The sequence below is a fragment of the Leucopleurus acutus genome (assembly GCF_964270905.1).
Source record: "Leucopleurus acutus genome assembly, chromosome: 8".
NCBI lineage: Eukaryota > Metazoa > Chordata > Mammalia > Artiodactyla > Delphinidae > Leucopleurus > Leucopleurus acutus.
In genome coordinates this window covers 12,672,215-12,698,537 of record NC_139151.1, presented here as the reverse complement: position 1 = coordinate 12,698,537, position 26,323 = coordinate 12,672,215, and the positions used below count along the sequence as shown (strand labels likewise).

At 37.7% G+C, this 26,323-nt stretch overlaps 1 protein-coding gene across 3 annotated transcripts in view; it reads left to right on the top strand.

Moving 5' to 3' along the window:
* The window catches only part of TBCEL (tubulin folding cofactor E like), an 83,565-nt gene that overhangs the window by 1,719 nt on the left and 55,523 nt on the right, over positions 1–26,323 (top strand). For 2 of the 3 annotated variants that reach the window (XR_014326403.1, XM_082845311.1), the window contains exons 2-3: positions 19,544–19,693; positions 21,367–21,506. Coding sequence is in view for 2 of the 3 variants with exons in the window: in XM_082845311.1 (XP_082701437.1) it covers positions 19,561–19,693; positions 21,367–21,506 (273 nt within the window). In the remaining variant the exon portion in view is untranslated. Of the gene's footprint in view, positions 1–19,543; positions 19,694–21,366; positions 21,507–23,235; positions 23,342–26,323 lie in introns of those variants that run through there. The other variant, XM_082845312.1, reaches the window with a different exon arrangement.

Genomic DNA, 26,323 nt, shown 5'->3' with positions numbered 1-26,323 from the left:
TTGAAATAAGTGTGTGCTTTAATTTTCTCTGTCCTTTGCTGGGTCTGAGAAATATGAGAGGCCTAGTTCCATATAGTTGATTCATCCCTACAGCATCTTTAAGGTAATTTTATTTTAATCTTACAGTGTTAATACAGTAATTTTGCTTTTCTGCTGTTTAAAAAATCTCAAGCTGAAACCCATACTTCCTTACTCCAATAATTAATGTATGGTATACTTTTTCTACATGATTAAAGGTGCAGGTTTATGGCTTTAGTAACTTAATCATAAACTTAAGTATAACTTTGATTCAGTTAACATCTTAATTCCCCCCATAAAAAGGGCGTTTTCATCTGTTTATAAAATAGGTGAGGTTCTTGTATGAGTAGTATTATAAATGCTAATGAGTGTTGGTAAACAAAGTGAGAGGCCTTCATGTGTTGCCATTTTTAAAGTCCTTTTAAAAGTTGTCACACAGCCTATTGTTACAGGGCGTTGAGTGTCAAATGATGTTGCCTGACTTCAGTAGGTACATTTATAGGGTGTATTTAAGACCAGTTTAATAGTTTTAGTTTTTGTTGAGGATGCCTTTGTATTATTTGGAACATGGAATTCAAAGGCACAGCCATTAGGAAAGTATTGCCCAAATTAAAGTTTACCAGTGGGACCACATTCTTGATTAGATGCCTTATGAAAGCACTCTTATTATCTTCAAACTTTGTGTGTTATAAAATATATCTTTCTTACCTTTAACTATTGACTATGTCTTGGTTACTGATGAGAGGGGCTGTGCTGGCATGTATCAGCCGTCCTTTAAAAATTACCTTCTAATCAGGTAAATATTTGTTTTAAAATATTTCTCTTTAAAGAATGTTTAAAAGTTTTCTTTTTGTGGTAGGTGTTCGGGACATTAAGGAAGATTCTCATTAATTTCATTTTTCTGGGAATCACGTGTACCTGTCAATAAACAGTTGTGGAGAATTTACCCTGAGTGATTGTGTGTGCTTTTTTATAGTTTTCATTTCTTCTCTTGAACCTCAGACTCTTAAGTATTTCCACTTATAGCAGGCTCTTTTCCCTTTCTAATATTTGCTTCCAAACTGCTGTGGGTTTGGAAATTAGATGCTTACCTTTGTTAGAACTTTGCGTCGCATGAGATTATATAGCTCTGAATAATGTTCTTTCATTTATATGTATGTTAAATACTATATATATAAATACTTTTTTTTTAGTGTATCAACTATGTGACATGTATTTTGGCTGCTCAGAGACCTGTTGGCTGACATCTTAGTCGTGGGCTGTGTTTTAAATAAGTGAACTCTGTATATTTTGGGCCTAGTTGGCTGTACAGAAAAAGTTGTAAAGAGTAATACGAAACTGATAGTAATACAGTTTGAACTTGAGGGGTGAAGAAATCGTTTAGCTGTGATTGTTGCCTTTGCCCTGCATGCAGTTCATCGTTGAGGTACCGTTCTCCCCTTTTTCTTCGCCACTCCTGTGTTCTAGCTTTCACCTCTTTGGGATTGGAATGCTAACAGCCTAACTGTTCCCGTTCTCCATCTGCTTGACCTTGCATAGCTTCATCAGAGTACTCTGCCAAAGAATATTGCTGTCATTTATAATTTCCCTCTTCAAAAACCATTAACGGTTTCCCAGTGCCAGCACTGAATAAAGCCCATAGTGTTTAGTTTGACATTGAGGGCATTCTACAGCTTCTACTTTTTACTGACATTATTTTTGCATTCCTAAACGCAGATCCTCTGTTCCTGCCAAGCTGTCTACTCGTCGTACCTTCCTTTGTATGTAACATTATTCCTGAGAGTCTGTGGGAAGCATGTTCCCTTTCTTCATGAAATCCTACTCATCTTCATTTCATTACAGATGATCCTTCTTCCTTGAAGGCTCTCTTGCCGTTTTGTTTATACTGCTTTTCCTGTATTGCTTTGTATTTACTGTTTGTGTATCTTGTTCCTGTCTCTTTTAGATTGTAAACTCATGGAGACAGAAGCTCAAATATACTCAGATCTCTAGGACATCTAGCACACATTTTGTCACAGGATAGTTCATGGTGATCAGAATGAACTATGATCAAGTGAATCAGAATTGATTGAACTAATGGTTAAAATTGCAGATCTCTGGAAGTTCTGCCCTAGACTTACTGAATCAGAATCTAGGAATCTGCCCAGGTGATTCTAATGTACAGTAAAACTTGAGAATTGCTGACCTAGCTGTGATGCTTTAAAATACAGTAGGTACACATACAGTTTTTTTAGCAAATGATGTAAATGAACTGAGCAGTTTCAGTTCAGCATATTGGTTTAATTTGAGGGCTTTGGAGTCAGGCAGCCTAGATTTGAATCTTCTTTCACTCACTAGCCATCTGACTAGCCTCTCTTTGCTTTAGTTTTCCGACGTGTAAAATGGGGTTAATAATAGTACCTTTTATAAAGGTGTTGTGAGAATTGAATGATAGCACATAAAAAACAACATACTACAAGGTAAATAGTGAACTCAATAGATATTTTCTGCTTTTGTCATGATGATCATGGTAACAAGGCTCATCAAAGTAATGAAACTTGAGAACAGATTGTGTCGGTCATTGTTAAGCAAATTGCTCGTGTTTTCAAGAATTTAGGCTTAACATTTATTTTCCATTTTAGACTTAACAGTTGGTGGACTTATATGGTGTTTAGGTTTAAATTCATAAAAATGTGTTTTGCCTTCTTTAGAAGGGTTGATATCAAATTAACATGTTAGATTTCCCCCCCACCCTTCATCTCCCTGAAGGATAAAGTGCAGACTTGGAAACAGAGGACCTTAGCCTCTTGCCATCTGGTCCTGCAGGCCCATCTTCATCTCCCAGCCCTTCTCCCTCACACTCCACACCAGCCACACTGCATTTCTCACTTTCACTTATTTGTGCCTTTCCCCCTTATTTTTCATCTAGGAATTCCTGTGACCTCTTTTAAGACTCAGGTTTATGTGTGGCTGACCTTCTTGAAGAGAGTCACTCCCTTGGTGTTCTCAAAGTGCTTTGTCCGTACTTACGTATTACCCTTGTGTACATTGGTCTTCTTTTTGGAGGGAAAAGGACTTGGTCCTGGCCTATGGTCCCAGTACATTGTATATAATTAGTCTACCTCCGCTAGAAGCAGAAGGTGCCTGGGGGTTATTTGACTCATAAGCTCTCCCATTTTTCTGGACTTTCCTACTCAGTTTTCATAATAATAACTACAATTTATTGACCACTTGCTAGGCCAGGTGCAGCTAGATGCTTTAAACACTTTTTTTTTTCACTTAAACTTCACAGTGACTCTATGAAATAGCTATTAATAGTTTCATTTTACAAATGAGAGAGCAGGCGTAGAGAGGTAAATAACTTGCTCAAATTTCAGTGCAGATTCATAACTGAACTCAGGTTGAATTAGGAGAGTTAAACAGATGCCACACCTCCATAACTCAGGACTCTGGCTATATGAAACTTTCACTAATCATTCGTTAATGGTCCTTAGGAATGTGATCTATTACTAGTACTGTTGAGAAAAGGCTTCGACTAAAATTCCTCTTAGATTAATGCTTTTCCAGTGATTTGCAAAGTTTCCATCTGTAATACCTCTCACTGGTTTTCGTGGTTTTCACGTCACTGTCAGAAAATACTGCTTCATATTTATTCAAAGTAAAAATTCACTTTTTTGTTCAGCCGACAGATATTTGTTGCCATGCGCCTGACACTGCTTCGTACCAGGCCGAACTGGACTGACAGGTCCCTGCTTTTGTGGGACTTCGGTTCTGGGTGGAGTTTGTCACTAAATTAATAGGTCGGGATAAGTGCTGTCAAGAATGAAAGAGGGTGAGGTGATAAGTGATTGCCGGTGGCAGTGGCGCCATTTTTAACGGGCTGGTTAGAGGCGGCTTCCCTGAGAAGGCGACATTTGTGCTTCCATTTATTTGAGGCTCAAATGCTGAGATGAAGCCAGCTAAGCCGAGAGCCAGGAAAAGGGCATTCCTGTAAAAGCCTTAAGAGGGGCAATCAGCTTGGCAGGTTGGAGAAGTAGAAAGCCATGCTGGCTGAAACCTAGTGGGCTAAGAAAAGGGTGGGAGGAGGTAAGTTTAGAGAAGTAAGCACAGAACAGATAAAATGAAGCCCCGAAGGCTATGATAAAGATTTGGATTTTATTCTGAGTGTGAAGGGAAGCTTTTGGACAGTTTAAAGGACATGATTTGACTTAGATTTTGAAAAGATCACTTGGATGATCTTGGAGAATGAATTATATGGTCATGAGTGACCTGGGAGGAAGCTATTGCAACAGTCCTAGAGAGAGGTTGATGGAGGCTTAACCCAGAGTAAAGTAGAGGAAATGGCAAGAACTGGGCAGAATTGGGGTGTTTTAGAGGTTGGTTAATTACGGGGATGTGAGAGGAAGAGAAAAATGTAACTCTGGAGGTGGGGACTTGGTGGAGGAGGAAGCAGGTTTGAGGAGGGAATTAAGAACTCTGCTTTTGCCTCCCGTGTGCCTCTCTCCGATGATACACCCCCACCCTCCAAGGGTACCACAGTTCTGAATTTCGTGTTTATTCTCTGACTTTTCTTTACAATTATCACCTATGTATGTAACGCTAAACAATACGATGATTAATCTTCTATTTTTTTGATTTTGTTTAAGTGGGCTTGTGCTGTATATATTCTTGTGATTATTTTATCCATTTAACGGTGTTTTTAAAAGTCATTCACGTTGATAAGGAAGCAGGCATAGCAAATGATCAAGTATTATGTGTTGTTGCTGTGGAAACATTTCATTTTATGAATATAATGCAATGTATCCAATTGCCTGTTCTTGCACGTAAGGGCATTTTTTTTGGTCAGGATTTTTGTAATTTCAAACAATACCGTTGCTGTGGACATTCTTGTACTTTTCTCCTGGTGCACATTACAAGTTCCGGTAGAGTTTACACTGAGAAGGAAGATTTCTGGGTCACAGGGAATGTGCATCTTCAGCTTCTCTAGACAATGATGAATGGTTTTCCAAGGTATTTGTACTCTCACTAGCAATAGAAGAGTTCCTATTCTTCCACATTTTCTCTAGCACTTGGTATTGTCGAATTTTTAAGTTTTGCTAATTTATATAAAATGATAGTTTGTTGAGATTTTAATTTCTGTTTCTGAATTATTGAACTTGAACATCTTTTACATATATTTATCAGTCTTTTGAATTTTATCTTCTGTTAAATACTTGTTCATGTCTTTTCCATTTTTCTATTGAGTTGTTTGCCTTTTTCTTATTGGTTTTAGGAGTTCCCCCATGTTAGTTACATGTGTTGCAATTATCTTCCAGTTTTTGGCTTGTCTTTTTCTGTGTTTAAAGTCTTTTGATGATCAAAAGTTTTTCATTTGACTTCTCCTTTATGGTTCCTTTTTGCATTTTGCTTATGAAATATTTCCCTAAATCAAGATCTTAGAGCTCTTTTCCTATTTAAAAAAAAATAACTATTTTCTTCTCATAGGAATAAAGTTTGCTTTCCACATTTTAGCTGGATTGAATTTTTCTGTGTTGTGAGATGAGGATTCCCTTTCATTTTTCCCAGATTTATGTTCACTTGTCCTGGGACAGTTCTTGTGTAGTTTAACCTTTTCTTACTGATGTCTATGATGCTTGCAGGTACATTTACATAGACCTGTTTCTGGGCTCTCTTTTCAATTCCACTGATCTATTTTTTTCCTCCAGAGTTTTCTTTACAAAATACAGTTGATTCTTGTTATTCATGGTACTTATGTAAAGTTGCCATGAACACCAAATTAGTGAATACGGAACCATTGCTCCCAGGGGAAATGTAGGGTTAGGGTCCTGCCAGTCATTGCACACAACATTTTCGTCAAGTGATCAATACCTGACTTTGTTTTTTTTTTTTTTTTAACATCTTTATTGGAGTATAATTGCTTTACAATGGTGTGTTAGTTTCTGCTGTATAACAAAGTGAATCAGCTATATGTATACATATATCCCCATATCTCCTCCCTCTTGCATCTCCCTCCCTCCCTCCCTCCCTATCCCACCCCTCTAGGTGGACGCAAAGCACTGAGCTGATCTCCTCCCTGTGCTATGCGGCTGCTTCCCACTAGCTAGCTATTTTACATTTGGTAGTGTATATATGTAAAATGATTCTGAAGAACCTAGGGGCAGGACAGGAATAAAGACGCAGACGTGGAGAATGGACTTGAGGACATGGGGAGGGGCAAGGGTAAGCTGGGACGAAGTGAGAGAGTGGCATGGACATATATACACTGACTTTGTTTTATACGTGTTTCTGTTTAAAGACACCTTATTCAGTATATATTGTTGATTCATTAACTTTGGATTCATAGTGAACAGCACTATAGTTAGATAGAATAAATCTCATCTAACACCAATTTTCTCCATAAGGCACATCACAACCTTCCTGTGGTTAGGGACACAGCATCGCACTGAGGGGCCTTTTTCAATAGTAAAATCAACAAAAAGGCACAAAAATATGAAAAACCTGGCACTGAATAGACCGTGAAAAGGACACTTGTTTACAGTATGAGAGCTGAAACAAGAAGGCAGAGCGACGCCTTGTTCTGTCTCAGCTGAAAATGTACACGTCTGTCAGGTGACTCAAATTTTTTCTTACTCTGCAAGTATCTGCAAATGATTGCAGATGATCTGCAAGTGATCTGCAAGTATTGATTTTGGGGTTACAAATTAATTCGAGTAGGTGAATTTGCAAATAAAGAATTTGCTAATAATGAGGCTCAACTGTATTATGAAATCTGGGGAGGCAGTTTTTCAGGCACTTTAGCACTCTCCCTTCCCTCTTATGCTTAGACATATATTTATAACATTTTATTTTAAAATAATGATTTAATGTAGTGAATCTCTCAAATACTAAGTTCTGGTTGACGGGTGCCATTATCTTAATAGGTCATTTTGAGAATATTTTTATTATATTTATAACATGGTATTGTTATTTAGTTATAGATAAGTGAAAAAAGAATTTTAGGAAAGAATCATGATTCTTAAAATGTTGGAAACAGGTCTAGATTATTAAACCCTTATTATTGTGACTTATATGAGGATCATATTTTCTCATAGGTACTATTAGTAACTTAAGGCATACATTTTATAAAGGCAAGTCCCTTTGGAGATTGTAGTTTAAATGTTAACTCTATTAATCCCTCATCCATTAGTGACATTTTTCCATGTGAACACCAGTAAAGGAATCCAAGAAAAATGTAAGATTGTATACATTATAAATCATATCTCCTACAAAATGCATTTATTGAGACTTGGCTAATTTATCCCCCACTTTTTAAGATCCTTAAGTGAATTGTTGGCATTAATTTGATAACTGTGCTGAGGGAGTAAGAATCAGGCATTTTGGACTTGACCTGTATTTATCTTTTTTTTTTTTAGTGTAACATATTTTATTTATTCCCTATTTTTTGAAGTATTTTTATTATGGTAAAATATATATAATATGTACCATTTTAACCAATTTTAAATGTACAGATCAGTAGCATTAAGTACATTCACATTGCTGTACCACCATCACCACTGGCCATCTCTAGAACTTTTTTGTCCCCAAACTGAAACTCTGTACCCGTTAATCAATAACTCCCTGTTCCCCACTCTCCCCAGCCCCTGGCACCTATCATTCTACTTTCTGTCTCTGTGAATGTGACTACTCTGGATGCCGCATATAAGTGGAATCGCATAGGATTTGTCCTTTTGTGTTTGGCATACTTCACTTAGTGTTATGTCTTCAAGGTTCAGCCATGTTGTAGCATGTGTCAGAATTGCCTTTTCAAAGCTGAGTAATATTCCATTGTATGTACATACTACGTTTTGCTTATCCATTCATCTGCCTATGGATATTTGGATTGTTTCCATCCTTTGGCTATTGTGAATAATGCTGCTATGAATATTGGTGTACAAATAGCTATTCAAGTCCCTGCTTTCAGTTCTTTTGGTATATACCTAGAAGTGGGATTTCTGGATCATATGGTAAATCCATGTTTAATCTTTTGAGGCACTGTCACACTGTTTCCTACAGCAGCTGCTCCATTCTACAGTCTCACCAGCAATGCGCATATATTCTTCTTTAGTTACTACACTGTGCCTATTGGTCTGAAGTATGGCAGAAATTACTAACTCTTGCATATAAGACATATAGTATAGTATAGATACCAAAGTTATATATTCAGTATTAAATCTACTGTGGCTGTAGTTTTTGCAGAAGAATTTAGCTTGTGCTCAGAAGCAAGTATTTCTGGCTCTGTTACTGATTCATTGCCCTGTCGTGCGATCTCTTACTTTTGGAATCCCCATGGAGAGGTAGACATAATTAGTAATTCAGTGGTGGCTATGATGCATTTTTGTTTGTAACTACTCTGATCTGAGTTTATTAATACACCTGCTTTTCATACTTTTTAAAATACATTTGATATGCACAATCAGAAATGATTAGAAAACTCACTGATTAGCATATTCATTGAGTGCCAGTTATATGCAAAGTTCCAGTCCATGATAGATAGAAGCATTGTGATATGGTTCTTACCCTCAAGAGCTATACAGTCTAAAGATATTAAACAAACAAAAGAAAATCACAACACTATGCATGAGTTAATAATGGGACAAAAATGAAAAGAGTCCATGCCAATATGTGATTGATTAATTGCCCACTGAATATTTTTGGCAATAAATATTTACCATGAGCTCAGCTCAAAGGAAACAGATCATTATGGCAGGAGGTATCTGAAAAGGCTTCATCTCCGAAGTATATTCTGAGTAGGGCCTTGAAGGATGCATAAAATTTAGACAGGTGGAGAAGGGAAGATCTTCTAGTTAAGGAGGAGTGACATTATAAACGTCAGACATTTTACTGCCTGAATCATTAATTGGCATTAATTAGCATAGGCCCAGGACCAAAAAATATTAGATCAAATCTATTTAGCAAAATTTGTAAATAAGTCCCCAGCCCTACTTTAATGCTGCCATGCTCACTGGGTGGTGATGGGAGTAGTAACAGTGGTAGCAGTAGCAGTAGGAGTAATAGTAAGCCAGTATTTAGTGAGTGCTCTCCATGTGCCAAGCACTGAATGAAACCTGTTTTACCCATGTTATCTCTATTCATTCAGCAACCCTATGAGCTAGGGGTTAGGGGCTATCCGTTACCCCTTTTATAAGTGAGGCAGTGGAGACTTAGAAACCAAAGTAACCTCCTTGTAGTCAAATGGAGTGGTGGAGTCAGTCATGATGTATATCCCGGCATTTTGGTTCTAGAACCAGCACTTATTACCACTAGGCAGTATCACCATAGGGCAGTAATACTACTATAGCACTAAATATGGAAAGGGCTAGTGAATTTTTTTAATAACCTGTAAACTCTGGCAACCTCTCTGCGTGGCTGACGTTTACATTCTGGCAATTCGTCGCTGTGAGCCAGAATGGTCTGTAAACTGTAGAAGGCTGCAGGGTGATGAACTAGTAGTCCGTTCCTGATGAGGCCTTGCTTTAACTTGATAGCCTCTGTAGTTACTTACAAGTAGAGATGATGGGGTAATCTGTTCTATAAACAGCTGAGTTTATAGAACAGATTGACCTTAAACTTGTGTATTCACAGCTGAAAGATAGCATGTGTATACAATTTTCTCCTGATGAAAACCAATCCATTCAAGAAACTAATATTTACTGCTTTTTGGCAGGAAAGGGAAGTTGAGAATATTTTTTCCCCCTTTGGTGACTAGACCAATCAGTACTGCTGCTTAGCTTTGTGGTTCAGCTACTTTGACATGGTTACAAGAAGTATTTTGGCTGTAATGATTTTCATAAATTTTAATAAGTTGTATTTCTGTGATTTGTGCATGATGCTACATACTGTTGACATGAATTTTTTTTTTTTTTTTCCTTCAGTGAAGACAGCATGGCTCAACAGATTAGGGATACGGAAAGTATAACTTAGCATGCTGGTTGGGCCTCGGAAACCCGAGCAAGTCACCTCAGTATCATGTCCTGTAAATAGAGATAAGTGTCAGTTCGGCTGTTTCAGAAGATGGTTGTGGAAAATTACTAGTCTTTCAAATGATTGTTAATCTCAGTTTGGGGACACTCGGCTTTTGGGGAGCATCGATTCAAGAGTAAATGTTTCTACTCCTGAATTTTGAGTAAAGTGCAACATAAAAGCCTTGAGATTTTCCCAAATTGAATCTGGGCCACATAGAAAGGTAGGGATGGATGCAGACTTGTTTGGGAAGGGGTTGGGAAGGGGGATAAGGGCGGACTCTCCTTGGAATTTATTGAAGTAAGGGGTGTGGTGAATATTAAAGTTTTTATGTTGTGATTGCTGAAAGTTGGTGGAAAGTGCTTTTCTGCATTCTAAAATGCCTAATTTCATAGGGATATAGACAATTGGTGTAAGCCAACATTTCTGGACAGTTAGAAGCTACAGGAATTAAGAAAGAAGTTCTTAGAAATATTTTCACACAAAGAGGTACTTACATCTAAATAGCAGTATTTTCTTAAATTTTTTTCCTCTCAGATACTTTCTCATCAAAATAATAAAATTCTTGGGCTAGTGCATTTGGATAAGAAATTTTGAGTGCTACGTAGAATAGACTACTAGCGTGAGAATCAGTCCTGTTTGTTAATTTGCAGTTGTGGATGAGAAAACTTTGTCTTTTGTCCAACATCAAATGTGCCTTGTATGCAATATAGTTCTTTAGTAGAAAATACAGACAGCTCTGGGGCTGTACTCACTGATAAGGTAGAGTCACAGTTTTAGATATTTTGGTGCCACTAATATAATGAAATAAAGGATTTGGATTAGATATTTTAATACCTGTGGTACTTTTAAGGAGAAGCATAGTGCTGTGATAAGTGAAGAGGGTAACAGTGCCCTACTAATAGCCCAATTCAAGGACTGACCAGGAGTCTGAATTCACATTTCATTTGGCAATGTTGGATTTAAAAAAATAATAATAATTTTTTTAATTAAAAAAATAATCTACCAAGAAAAGTTGATGTGCTACATTATTTCACTTGGATATAGTTTAGTATACAGTTGAGAAGGAGACTGAGAAATAGGGTGGTTCATAGTAGGGTGTGAAATCATGGTGGTGTGGTATGTTATGATAATGGACTTATCAGCTATGCTCAAGTTTTGCACTTGGCATACTCAGAGTCAATTTGTGAATTAGTAAACTATAATTCTACAGAAGAGTTCTGAAAGGTTATTAGAACTAATTTATTTTCCTTACTTTTCATCCCAGGAAGGCATCCACTTAGGTATATTACATAATGCTCAAGGAGGTAACCGAGATAGAATTGCAGGTATATGTACTTTATGATAAGTGAAGGTAGAACTGCCATACAGAATGAGACTGTCTAGCCTAAGTATGTTGACTTGGACAATGTCTTTAATGTGTTTTTATGGGAGAGATTGCTGTCATTCATGAGTTCAGGTGCAAAAGCTTGTTAATGGAATACTCTACAGACCATAAAAATGATTATAGGGCTTCCCTGGTGGCGCAGTGGTTGAGAGTCCGCCTGCCGATGCAGGGGACGTGGGTCCGTGCCCCAGTCCGGGAAGATCGCACATTCCACGGAGCGGCTGGGCCCGTGAGCCATGGCCGCTGAGCCTGCGCGTCCGGAGCCTGTGCTCCGCAACGAGAGAGGCCACAACAGTGAGAGACCCGCGTACCGCAAAAAAAAAAAAAAAAGATTGTATATGTATATATTTATGGATATAGAAAGTTTTTCATGAGCTGTTTAGTGAAAAGGCAGGTTACAGAGCTCTGTATCTAAAAGTAATTTAATCTTTGTGTAAACGTCATGCATCTACATAGTACGGAAAAAATGGTCTGAAAAAATATACACCATAAAGTGCATCCTCAGGCTTTTAATCTACTCTCTAAATCTGTCAACCAGAGCTTCCTGGTATGGCTGTGGCTCTAAATATGCCTCAGGTAAGAAAAGCTTTTTGGTGACACTTATTTACGTGCTTAGCTTAGCTAATGAAAAGTAAAACTACATCTACATGGGGTTATAGGTTTTTTGCTTATGTTCAGTTGGTAAGTTTTAAAAATTCAGAATATATATCTCTAGTATTTTTAAAGCAGTTATTTAGAAAAAAGCTTATCAATAGACCCTTTTTTTCTTTTTTTAATTTAATTTTTAATTGAAGTATAGATTTACAGTGTTGTGCTAATTTTTGCTGTACAGCAAAGTGACTCAGTTATACACATAAATATATTCTTTTTTAATATTCTTTTCCATTATGGTTTAACTCGGGAGATTGGATATAGTTCCCTGTGCTATATACAGTAGGACCTTGTTGTTTATCCATCCTAAATTTAATAGTTTGCATCTACTAACCCCAAACTCCCAGTCAGTCACACCCCCGTTGGCAACCACAAGTCAGTTCTCTATGTCCGTAAGTCTGTTTCTGTTTTGCAGATAAGTTCATTTGTGCCATATTTTAGATTCCACATATAAGTGATATCATACGGTATTTGTCTTTCTCTTTCTGACTTCGCTTAGTATGATAATCTGTAGCTGCATCCATGTCACTGCAAATGGCATTATTTTGTTCTTTTTTATGGCTGAGTAGTATTCCATTGTCTGTATGCACCACATCTTCTTTATCCATTCCTTTATTTGTTTATTCATTTTTATCTTTCCTGGAGGTAAAAATATGTAAAATACACATATACTTTCCCAGAGTAGTTATGTTTTATTGGGTACACTTTTGCTGAGGATCAGAAAGATTTAGGAAACAAAACAACAAACTAAAGTCCCAGCTACCTAAAATGTCCAAGAATCTGGCAGGGTTTAGATATAGTGGAGGTCTTTCACAAAAGGAAGCTTTGCAGGGATGAGGTTAGGAGTCCATAAAGTAAAAGTTAAACGGGCTTAAAAAAAAAAAACTTCCAAAAATTGAGAAAGCTAGTAATACTAAGAGATTCTTTGATGCTATCCAGATTTTCCTCCTTAGCTTTGTTTTTTTTTAATTTATTTATTTATTTATTTTTGGATTTTATTTTATTTTATTTTTTTATACAGCGGGTTCTTATTAGTTATCTATTTTATACATTTAGTGTATATATGTCAATCCCAATCTCCCAATTCATCCCACCACCACCCCCCTCTCCCCGCACTTTCCCTGCCCTGGGAAAGTTCTCTACATCTGTGTCTCCAATTTCTGCCTTGCAAACCGGTTCATCTGTGCCATTTTTCTAGATTCCACATATATGCATTAATACATGATATTTGTTTTTCTTACCTTTGTTTTGTTAGTTTTTTGACCTGCTCCATGCCCCTACCCGCCAAACTCAGCCTATAAATGCCTCTTTTGTTCTTTTAAAAAAAGAACAAGATATAACAGCTCTGTCTCTCTCTGAACACTTGGTTTTTCTTCATCAGCTGTCCCATCTCTTCTGTTTTCATCTAAGCTTCTCAAAGGCATGGTCTATACTTACTGTCTTCATTTATTTACTTCCTTAACCCCCTAAACTATGGTTTCTACTCCCTTGTCTGTACTGAAAATGCTTCCACTAAGGTAAACAAACTCCTACTTGCCCAGTCCTTTAGGGATTTTTAAATTCTCATCATTTTTGACCCCTTGATAGTCTACATAAAGATCGGTCACCCCCATCCTTGCACAATATTCACAGCAGTCTATCAAAACTTTTCTTACTTTTACCTCTATAGGATAAAGTCAAACCTGAGCAAGGTCAGGCATGAGCTGACCACTGTCCACCTTTCAGTCGAATCTCCTGTCTCCCCTGCTCCCCACAAATATTTTATGTTGTAGCAATACCGCTTAATGTCTCTTGTGCTGGTTTATCTTCTGTTGTTTCCTGTGCCTGGAATGCTCTTCTCCAACCCGTTAACCTAATCTTTGTTATCTTTCAAAATGGCTCAGGATTCACCTCCTACTTCCTTGATCATACTTCCAAAAAGTTAATCGCTTCTTGTGTTTGAATTCACTATTTTCTGGGTGGCTTGTTTCAGGTACGCATTACCTCCCTGTGTTTCCCTCTAGGTTTTGGATGCCCCGAGGGCAGCATTTGGATTTTATTCATTCTCACTTTCTTTAGTATTTAGCTTGGCACAGATTCGGTGTCTGGTTCATGTTTGTTGAATGGAATCACACGAGACTGTAAGCTTTGTGAGGGCACACATTTTATGAATAAATGGTCAAATAAGCCTAATTGGAACCACTTGATAAGGTGCAAAAAAGAGAGAAAACTGGATATATTTGTAGTCTCCATTTTTATTAAACAAGTGGTAAAGAAATTCTTATTCTCAGATTGTCTTGTAAAGGAGATAGGCACCTGAGAAGAGAAAAATGCCTGGAATGAAATGTCATCTGACCAAAGGAACCCTAAGGTGAAATTGTGGAGCCTTTGGCCAAAATGTTTAACCTAAGTTTTATTTTCACATATTTGGTAGCAAAATATTGGCAGGTAGCTTTGAGAATGTGGTTTTCTCTGCCCTTCTCTGATGAATAGATGAGATTGGCTAGTTGTATATAAATGGGTCCATGTCAAATGACTGAAAATAATTTTAAGCTACTTGGGAGTGTTTCCCTCCTCTCTATTATTTTTATGCTATGAAAGCTCTTCCTGGGTGTTTAACCTCATCCTATATTAATGCATATTTTGAATTCTTGCAATTTATTTTTTAGAACTCTAAATCAGTTCCCAACTGTTTATTATTCCAGTAACTTGCATCTTGCTGTAGGAAGCCCCATTCTTTTGTTAGTCTCCACAGCAGGAGGCAACTGGGAGGCCTGAAGCTCCCCAGCATCTTTAGGCTATGGCTTTGTAACCTCTGCCTGCTGGGGCCCTTGTGGTTCCAGAGTCACAATAGTTTGGATACCATTTGGGTAATTTGGATGAACTATTTGGGTAACTTTTATTAACACATTTAACTTGGCTAGCAAAGGAAGCAACATGGCAGATCTGAGGGTGTTCTTCCCACCCCTCTGTACACTTCATAGTGGAACTTTTGCTTTGCCCTTGTTAAAGCCATGGTAATGACTATGAGAGTACCACGAATCATTTTCCCTCCTTCTTCTCAATCCTACTTCTCATTCTGATTGTAGTTTAGTTCTGAGGCTCAGATGTGTTTTGCACTGCTTTCTTTTTCTTTACCAATGCTCGTTTACAAAAGTATTTCCGTTTGGCCACCCATTTTATTTCTCTTTTCTTCCTCAATTCCCAATTCCTTTAAAAGTTAATATTATATATTTCACATGGTCGAGTTTGGCTTTTTTTTCACAGACAGTTGATAATAATGAGGACTTAAAAAATACTTTGACAAATTATTAGGTCATTCCCAGATAAATCACTTAAAAATGTTTTGTATTTTGAAAAGATAATGTATGGAAAAAAAGGGTGATGTATGCACCTGGTGAGTTCAGGCGGTTCAGATGGTTGAACAGTGAGAAGGAAATCTCCTTTTCACCTTATTCCTCATTTCCTCTCTTTGGAGTCAACCACAGGTATTAATTTTACTAATTTCTATTTTATCCTTCTGGAGGTAGTCTGTGCATATATAGGCAGATAAACCTATTTTTTATAAGATTTAAAATGCATGTTTGGGGACTCTGGGGTAGTATTTATATTTTTTGGAAGTTGTGAGTGAGGCTGGTAGTATTCACACTTTATGAAGTGTGGTAATTTAACATAAAATTTTTTGGTGAAGTAAATATTGATCTTGCATACCAGCATAAGGCTATATCTTGCATCTCTTCCACTCTTCGTGGTCAGACATGGCCTATTTTCTGTTTCCAATTGCGTTGAGTTTCATACTAATTTTGACCTGACCTTGGGAACAGAAAGTACAAATTGATAGCTATTGAGGTTACTTAGGTGACTGGGCCGAGCACCTTATCCTCCAACTTGCACTTTTACCAAGTGCTTTATGAAAGCATATTATAGTCAGGATTTGTGGCACAAAGGAGTTGAGTTTTTCACAGGCATGCTCCATGACTTGGTAATGGAACCAAGCAACATCACCCCAGATTCCTGGCTCCCTGGCTTTAAGCACCAATTCAGCACACTTTTACAAATGTATTAGACCTCTGCCAACTGTAGAAGGTAGTCAGATGTTATTTGACACTGGTTCTTGCCAGAAAGTCATAGATTACCCCTCCACCTCCAAAAAAAACCTTTTAAAAGTCTCCAGTTAAAGATCTTCTTCCGTCCTGTATGTCCTCATTTTTCAATCTATTTGGTTTTCAGTTTTCCTTTCCCACCTACTGTTCCTCCTCCAACTGCCCCAACAGATTTTGAGTAGATTTATGTCACTGATCCATTTTGCAATCTTAATGTTCTAATTCGAAACCCATGTATTATTGTGTACACTATCTGCATGCCTGGAATGCTGTTCCAATAGAGTATCCTGGAAAATGACCAATGAAGGTGACTGGCATTGCTTTTAAGTCTTTAGGAAAAGAAAAAGCAGACTATTTGGAAGCATTGTGAAAGCACGGGGCCATAAGGAGTAACTTTTCAGTTCCCATGATTGCTTGCTTACTAACACTTACTTTGACTTGCATATGTTTCTAACCTCACCATCCCTCATATCAATTTTAATAATATAATAGCCAGTTATTTAACCAGCAAAAGCCAGTTTATTTGGGAATAGCCAGAGGATTTGCAATTTGAGATGTGCAAACTGTGGCAGACCACAGGCAAATCCAGAGAACAAGGAAGGGGAACTTGCTTTTACAGAGGAAATGAGGGGAGGGGGAGTGTGTTAAAACCAAACAGTCCATTGGAGGAAGCTGGGAGTCCGAAGTATGGAGGTTGGTTGGGCTGCTGTGGTCTCTGATTGGCTGGGCTGTCATTGAGCAAAGAGTTTTCTTCTTCCCGCTGGATAGTAAAGTAGGCAACACTTTCCTGTCAGAGATGTAGGCCTGCATCTCTTCCCATTTGGAGTAATTAATGTTGCGTGGCAAGGGTGAGGACTCTGCTTATAGGTCTGTCCAGACTCCAATTTTAGCTGAGGTTTCTTTAGTTCCACACTCAGCTTGTCTATATTTAAATTGTGTAGGGCTTCCCTGGTGGCACAGTGGTTGAGAGTCCGCCTGCCGATGCAGGGGACATGGGTTCGTGTCCCGGTCCGGGAAGATCCCATATGCCGTGGAGCGGCTGGGCCCGTGAGCCATGGCCGCTGAGCCTGCGCGTCTGGAGTCTGTGCTCTGCAACAGGAAAGGCCACAACAGTGAGAGGCCCGCGTAGCGCAAAAAATAAATAAATAAATAAGTAAATAAATTGTGTATAAGATTATTGCCCTTGGATTGAAGAGGTTGGAGTTTAAGAGATTCTGAAGCTCAGTTAAAAGATGCTATTTAAACTCGGTGACTATTATTTTGACACTGACACTTCAGCACCCTCCCACACACTTTTTATTCTTTTGAACTGCCAGTTGTATGGAAGATAGCAGTGTAACTTCTTTGACTTTTTTTTAAACATTTCTGAAAATTCTGTTGGCATTCTGCTTGAGACAGGTCTTTGATAAGAACTATGATGCCTGTCACTAGTGGCATAGCACCTGCTCTGTGTTGTATGCTCTTGGTGGTGAGTTTACATTGAAAAAGAACCTTTCCACCTGAAAGTTCCTGGAGTCCTAGATGAACCCACACAGTTCACTTTTGACACAGTGCTGGGATAGAGGGCAGCAGCATATACTTACCACTCTGGACAGAAAGAACAAACTCTCTTGTCCTAAAACAGGCTCTGTTCTTAAGCTCCCAAATGATGACCCTGACCGAGGGCAGCCCTATATTTTCAAGGTGACTTGTGATATACTTGTTATGAAATGTATTACGTAGTCTAAACTTTGATAAATTAAGTACGGGTAAAACTTTTGGACAAGTGCTCAATGAGTGTCTACTCTGTGTTCTAGGCATTTGTGAATTGATTTCACGAAGTACAATACTCGTAATCTAGAAAATGGACCAAGTTTAAAGACCACTTTGATATTTATGCCCTTTTCAAATTCTTGTTACAAACCCAAGAGGAAAATTTTAGCTCATCCATAGTGGGAAAATTGAAGTAGAGAGAGGTTAGCTAACTAGCTTATGTTTCACCCAGCTAGTAAATGACAGAGCCTAAGTTTTCTGTTTATGTGCTTTTTCTACCATACTACAAATTCCTTTTACAAGTAATAACAGTTGTGTGTTTTAGAGCTTTACAAGAGCCCTGTAATCTCAATAGTGCACTTGTACATTTTAGAACTCTACAGTAACGCTGAACTCCAAGCAGTATAGATATTAATATCTTATTTTACAGAATAAGACGTTTGAGTCCCAGAGAAATACACTGTCTTGCCTGATGGCACAAAACTATTAAGTGGTAGAACCGGGTGGGACTTAAACCCACTCCTGATCCTGCATCTTCTCTTTCCGCTCAGCATACTGGAGGCTCGTGATTTTAGTTCTCAGCAGCATTTACTGAGCCCTTATCGTGTGTAGTGTACTCTGCCAGGTGCTATGAATCAATACTGGAAAAGTAGAATCGCATAGCACTGCTCCCCTTCATAATGTAATGGTGGAGTTAGGGCAATCGCATGAGAAAAATACCTACCATTCAGTATAATTAAACTGTATAAGGAAAAGTAAACCAGTGCAGCACAGTGAAGTAAATATATCACCACCAATGGTAAACAGTTTGGAGTACTATATGGGTAGTACCAAACAGCCTTTTAGAAGTTTTTTAATGCTCATTCCTGCTGGGTTTTCCTAGGACCAGATACCAGGAGTCATTCTCAGACTCTCCAGCTGTACTTGCTGCTTCTCTATAATCTATAACCGTATTCAGTTCTCTCCTATTTTAAGAGGAAAGATCTTGGCAATTGCCCCCAATCCTGTACTCTCTCCTGTTCCTGCCTACCTTATCAGCCCATCTTCTTCCTCCCCTTCTCACCAAAACTTCTCAAAATGTTGGCTATACACTTCACTCTCTGATCATCCCTTTTACTTTTCCGTCATGGCTTTGCTTCCTCTGCCTGTATCTTAAATATCAGTGTCCCAGAGAGTTCTAGTGCCCTACTGTTCTTATTCATGATATTTCCTGATGAGGTCCAAATCTTCGCCGCTAGCTCACCTTTCTCACCCAACTTCAGACTGTTCCCCTGAAACAGGTGCCTCAGATTGAACATGTATAAAATAGAATTCATCAATTTCCCCCTTAAAACTAGATCTCTCCATATTTTCTTTTTTCTTAGTTGTGTCATTAGTCACCTAGTCTCCTGTACTAGAAACCTGGGGGTCAGCCTTGACTCCACCTTCCCGTCAGCCCCTATAACTCCTGAAAAGCTTGCTTTCTAAGTTGATCTTAAATCTATTTGTACTACCACTGTACCACTTTGGGCCCTCATCATCTTTCCCCTGTATTTTTGCAGCATCTAACTCTTCTCCCTGCCTGTCTTTTGTGTATGCAGTGCCTAGCTTAGTACCTTATAAATAATTGATTGTCAATAAGTATTTCTTGTATGAGTAAATAAATAAATTTTGATGATTTCTTGGTTTCTTGTAGAATTTTAGGAAAGGAAGATGGATCAACCTAGTGGGAGGAGTTTTATGCAAGTATTATGTGAAAAATATAGTCCTGAAAACTTTCCTTACCGCCGTGGTCCTGGGATGGGAGTCCATGTCCCAGCCACACCTCAGGGCTCTCCTATGAAAGGTAAGAAAGATGGGGCCTAAAACATTTTTTTACTGGAGCTTACTTAGGACATTAAACCAGAATATTGCCTTATTTGCAAATGATTCCCTTTATTTTGAATTATGAGTTGAATAGTCTTTCTCCCTTGCTATGATTTCAGTGTTTTTGAAAACCTGAAAGGATTTATTTTCCTGCAGATTGGCCAAAAGGCATTCTAGTTGCACTCATAGGGTGAGAGCAATATTTGAGTGATAATATTTCAAGGAACTTGGAGGGTGCAGATAGTACAAGCCTGGCCTGTGCCCTCAGTGACCTTACAGCTTATTGGATTACAACATATTCACATTTACAAAAATATATAATAACACAAGGTAGTTTATGTTGAGTCAAATGAATGGCACAGTGATTGGGAAAGAAATTTAGAGAGTTAATTTATAGGATCAAGAAAGGGTTCAAAGCTGTGAGATTTGAACTAACCCTTCAAGAATGTAGAATTTGGTTAGAGAGGAGATAAAGACATTCTAGGAGGGGGATTATTATGTGAGCAAAGATCTACAACTAGAAACGTGCAAGGTGTGTCTTTGGTTTGCATTTTAGCTTGATGTTGTAATTAACTGCTATTGGAAGTAGTTCTTTGTAGTGATGGGAGATGAATATTGAACAGTGTTTTAGTTCCTGTGTCCAAAGGTTACTGAATGTTTATTATTTCTCAATGCAACTGTCTTATCAATCCATATAAACTGAAACAGCAGAAAGAAGTGGACTTCTTACTTGCTCATTTCTTCAGGATCCACTCCCATTCTGAGAAAATTGATTTTGTGAAAAGTACTAAGTTGAAAGTTCATATTATTTGAGGCTTCCATTAATGAAATATACTTTTGTGAGCCTTGGCTTTGTACCAAATGGGAAAAGAGTGGTTGAATTCTCATATTTATCCTTTTTATTAGAGATAGGAAGAGTGATTTTATTGACAGACTTTTGAACAAGCAATAGTTTGACTGAATTCATTGAATGGTTTAAGACTTTAAAACATTTTCTCTCATTATAATTATATATTTTTAAAAGTCTGATTTTCATAAGGGACAAATTCTACATGGATATGAAAGGGGAATGATTGATGGACAAGTATGGGAGAAAGATATAGATTTTTAAATGGATCCACGTAAGCGAGGAAGATTCCTTGAGTGATATGAACTTGAAGAACAGAAGTGGTTTAGCAGATAGACTATCTAATGGTTTGAGATAATTTCCAGAGGCAACAAAAGGTGAAAATACAAATCAGACAGAGAGAAAAGAGCTATCCAGAATGATACTTTTGAACTAAATTTAAAAAAGAAAGAATTGAGGCCAATGAGAACACAGTGGTAGCCCTGACATGAATCACATGGATCTAGTGTCACATGATAAGGTGACAGCATGGATGATGGTTCTGTTGTTGGTAGTTGAGATAAACAATGGTGCCAGGAGGTGAAACCTCCAGGACTTTTTGGGGGTACTGGTCTAGTTCTTCTGATCTCCTGGGCCATATTTGGCTGTCTCCCCTTAGAATTCAGTACCCTTGGATCCCAGCGTATCTTCTATTTTCAAGGTCCTTGTGTAATTTCACACAATTTGATTTTGATTCCTGGTGGCTGAATGTATGTAGACAAGAATTAGGCTGACGTAGAAAGTATTTTGTTTCTCCCATGATTCAGATCGCCTCAACCTCCCAAGTGTACTGGTGTTGAACAGCTGTGGAATAACCTGTGCAGGAGATGAAAAAGAAATTGCTGCCTTCTGTGCTCACGTGTCAGAACTAGATCTTTCTGACAACAAACTCGAAGACTGGCACGAGGTAAAGTTTTTATACTGCTGCATTCTGGTGAATAACTCACTGTATTATTGTTTACGTTATTACGTATGCTGCTGAATTCTGGTTCTCACTCGAGATTCTTCTCTGTATGTCTCAAGAGAAATAACTGACTGCTTCAACTGTTTCTATGGTGATCTTTCAATGAACTTTGTTATTGCTGATTTGTTTTTCATTAATGTGAAAAGCACTGAGGAACTTTATTCCAGGCATCAAGAGGTTAATAAGACCACAGAGGTTTAGATTGCAAACAGTGCATTAAATTCTCTACTGTTTCACTAGTTTACACATCCTGTGCCCATTCTCTGCTACTGCTTCAACATTTATTACTATAAATTGACATAAAAATTACTGGAGCTCGAAACTAAGGTTATAAAAATATTTATTCTTGTTACTGAAATTTATTCCAAATCTTTTAGAACTTTTCCTTATTTTAAGTTGCACTGGTAATTTGATACAACTGATGCCTTTGACCTCAGAGTAACTCTAAGCCAAGTTGCACAAATAAAAGTATTATGACATTCTCTCTTATTATTATATATAACATTACCTACCTGATTATTACATGACCTGATAGAAGCTACCCTTAAGAATAAGAGAAAAATAGTTCTTCCTTCTTAATTTAGGGTCTTATTTCCTGTTTGGAGTATTGGAGAAGTGTCCTAATGGGTTTTCCTGACTCTGGTTTTACTCTGCTTCCTCTAAGCTAACCTTCTGCAGTGCTACCAGACTCCTTTTAATAAATGAAGTGTGATTATGAAACTCCTGCTTCAAGTCCCTTCGCTGCTTTTCACCACCTACAAACTATGGTCTGAACTCTCTAAGTGTGACCCTCTATCATACGGCCCTTTGCTATTTCTAGAGTTTTATCTCCATCTTTAGCCATGTGCTTTTCTTGCAGCTCATGATAAATGTGGACATGAAAAGCTTCCTTGCTTTTACTCATTCTAAATCTACTGTTCTCTTTCTCCTCTGTCTACCCAGTTGCTTCCTATGTATCTTTCAAGACTTGGCCCAAGTTGCTGTTCCTCTCAAACTTTCCCTGACTCTCAGGCAGAATTAGATTATCCTAACACCTGTATCATGTTGCTATAAAGGGATTCATTACAATGTAGCACCATCATTTGCTTACTTGACAGTTTTTCTACTAGACCATGAGCTTATCCAGGGTTTTGTTTTTTATCATCAGCACTGGCATTCTAGGCATTCAAATGTTTGCTGAATGCCTTAATGAATAAATGATTGTATCTTAAGGTTTGATCAGGCCTACTTGTTCTAACTTTTCCTGTGATCTTAAGACATTCACTTAATCCTTTATCATCCATAAGACAGGACTGTTGATAAAATTAATCATCGAGACACTTGGTAGATATTAAATATGATACAGATTCTAAGACAGCTTTCTTGTTTAAGAAAAATCTATCTATAACCCATTTTTCTTTAGCTTTTCTTATATTCGTCTATTTCATAGTCTTGTTTAATCTGGTATCTGTGCTACCAGTTATATTTCCTATTTTTATTAAGATGTTTACCAAATTCTTTGAGATGCACGTCACTTGATTTCTAAGTCATGTGTTAATATACAGATTTACTTGGCTGTTCCAAGAAACAGTCTCTATTTGTCCATGTAATTATTGATTGAGTTACTTATCCAAACAACTGTTATAGTTCACTGTTCAACAAATTACAATCTGTGCCTTCTGGGTCCTTTGAGATGCTGAATTGACATGCATGCTCTGTCCACATGCACAGATGCAAAGAGAGCGACCTTGTTCATCCTTCTTCTCTACAGTTCCCTCAGGAGTCCTGCTGAGCCTCTGGTGAGATTTCTGACCTGCATGGGTGACAATTCAGACCAGCTCTTACCCTGAGTCATTTCAGCTCCTATGTTCACAGGCTGATTCCCCTAAATTTATTTCTTTGGGAGTAAAAATTTCATAAAGGTGTTGTGCTTTCTGCTTTGACCTATACTTTGACCACATACATAAGCTTTTGCTAACTGGTAGAAACAGTTTAATAGTGATATAGTTGCTGCCTCAGAAGAACAATGTCAACATGGATCAGAACACAAGAGTTTACACTAGGTAATTCAGCCTTTTCTCTGCTTAGACAAAGGTCTCCACTGAATATTTTCCAGCTCACATTGACAGATACAGCCAGAGGGTCACATGTTTATTTGTATTCTATTGGTGCTCAGTTTGTATATTCCTGTAAGTGCCCTATAGTCTGATTTCAGGCAGTTTTCAAATGAATGTTTGTTGCTGCTACCTTTCAGGTTTCCATTTATTTTTGTTTTCATCATTCCTTTATGTTTTGTCCTTAGCCTTAACTGTAGTTGGTCCCAATCTTCTAGAATATATATCAGAACACAGAGAGATGGGAGAAGTACTGACAACGAAAGAATATTGATTTTTAGGATTGATTATACTCTTTGCCAAGCTGCAAAATGCCTCATAGGTCACAGTTTTAAGACATTACATTGCAACCCATTGCAACCCATGTATTTGATTACCCAGAAGATCATTTGTCCCTGGCCATTAACTAAGTTTATTTCAGCCAGTATTTGATATACCAACATGGAACAGAATAATCTAGTTGGTTCTTTTAGTGTTTTTGAGTGATCACTAATGTTATGAGTATCTTCTTTTATAGTTTAAACTACTGGCTGCTTTATATTCAGAGACTAATATAAATATGAGTGAGAAGTATAATGCTTTGGGGAGAGGCAAAGATTTGTCTCTGTCCATCTAAAACTGGGCATCTATGTATAAAAAAATGATGCATTTTTTAGCTTTTGATTTGAATTTTTTGGCTAAGTAGATTTTTGTCTGACTTTTCCCAAGGTACCTCTTTTTTCCTCCTTTCCTTATCAAAACCATTTTATAAAAGACATTACACTAAGCAGTTGAGAGGAGGGAGGAATTCACCATGGGTGAGATAGAGAATAGCTTGGGTATAAATTACAGATTGTTATCTTACTACCCTTTCCCCATTTTTCTTAAAACTTTAGTTTCTTCCTTTTCAAAACTGAGAGTAGAGGGTCCTCTATTAAATCATAGAGTTTTGGAGATCTAAAAGGTGATCTAAGTTCATCTCCATGTTTCTGCATATGAGTGTCCTGAACTCACTCCAGCTAGAAGCGTCTTTATTTTTAGAATTTAAAAAAGAGAAGTCAGTATACTGCCCTAGACACTCACTGAATAATAATAGCCTTTACTATTAAGATATTTTCTACCATGAATAAATTTACCTGTGTAATGAATACAATATTTTCCAGAATATTATCATTAATTTAAGGTTACACAAAATCCTTTTTAATTTTAATGTTTTTTGTTTTTTTTTTTTCCGGTACGCGGGCCTCTCACTGCCGCGGCCTCCCCCGTTGCGGAGCACAGGCTCCGGACGCGCAGGCTCAGCGGCCATGGCTCACGGGCCCAGCCGCTCCGCGGCATGTGGGATCCTCCCAGACCGGGGTACGAACCCGCGTCCCCTGCATCGGCAGGCAGACTGTCAGCCACTGCGCCACCAGGGAAGCCCTAATTTTAACCTTTTAAAGAAAATATTTACTTCTAACATATATTATTTTTGCTGCTTGGATTATGAAACTATAGTCCAATTTTACCTTTTTTAGGATATTCTAGGGCTGCTGAGTCATTGTTTTAAATCTTTATTCTCAATGGACAGTAGTGCAGATGCAGACTATGAAAGATCACATCATGTATCTGCTAGCTTTGGGAATTCTTTCAGAAATTGCTTCAAAGACTCTGATAGTCTCCACTTTGGGGGGTGTTTTCTTCTTTATTACAAAAATAAAATATGAAGGGTTGTGGTTAGCAAAGGTTTATGTGTTGTTTACTTAACTAGGGTTGTACCTATAATTAGCAGTTATTCTCCATGCTGTAGTTGGAGCACAGTTCCTTTTCATCTTTTTTTTTTGCCCTTCAAAGAGGTGAAGCATAGCTAGTCATCATCTTATGTACGAAAGGCCTTCATATATTGGTATCCAGGTGGTAGACTGCAGTGAAGGATTGGTCCTTGTGTGGACTGTTTAGCTGTGTTGTGGCCACACACTAAACTCCAAATCCTAGCCATATATCACACAAATGCTTGTTATCATTTGGTCACAGAAGAGACCAAACAGGAGAATATATGCTGACTGGTATGAATCTTTTACATTTTAAACTGAAGCCTAGTATATTTTCCTCTGAAAGATAGTTTAGTTATTCATTTATAAAATGAAAATAAATACGGTACTACTTCAGAGGGTGTGTTAGACTAGATTAACTAGTGTGTGTGAAGACCATTCCCTCTTACATACTTCTCCGAACCTTCTTGGAATTAATTTACTTCTCACTGATTTTAGAGCTCCTAAACTGTACAGTACATAGTACACAGACCTAATGTAAAGTGCAGACTGCCTTTTCTTTCTCCCCATAGTCCTCGACACTGGATACATTTTTGTCATTACCTATGGAGCTCTGAAAAGAAACAGGTATCCAGGTCCCAACCATGAAGCTCGTCCCACCTGTGAAGCTTCTGATTCAGTAGTTTATGGTGGCTCCTGGGAATCAGTATATTTTTAAAATTCTACAAATTATTTTAAATATGACATATTTAAATAAATCTGATATGACATATAATCAGGGTTGAGATACTGGTTCATACTGTACATATCCTATTAGTCATAGTTACATTTATTAAATGGTTTTGTGCCATTAATTTAATCAACAAACATTAAGTGCCCACTTTGCAGTAGTGAACCAGGTAAGTACTATCCCTGCTTTTACATTCTCTTGGGCAGT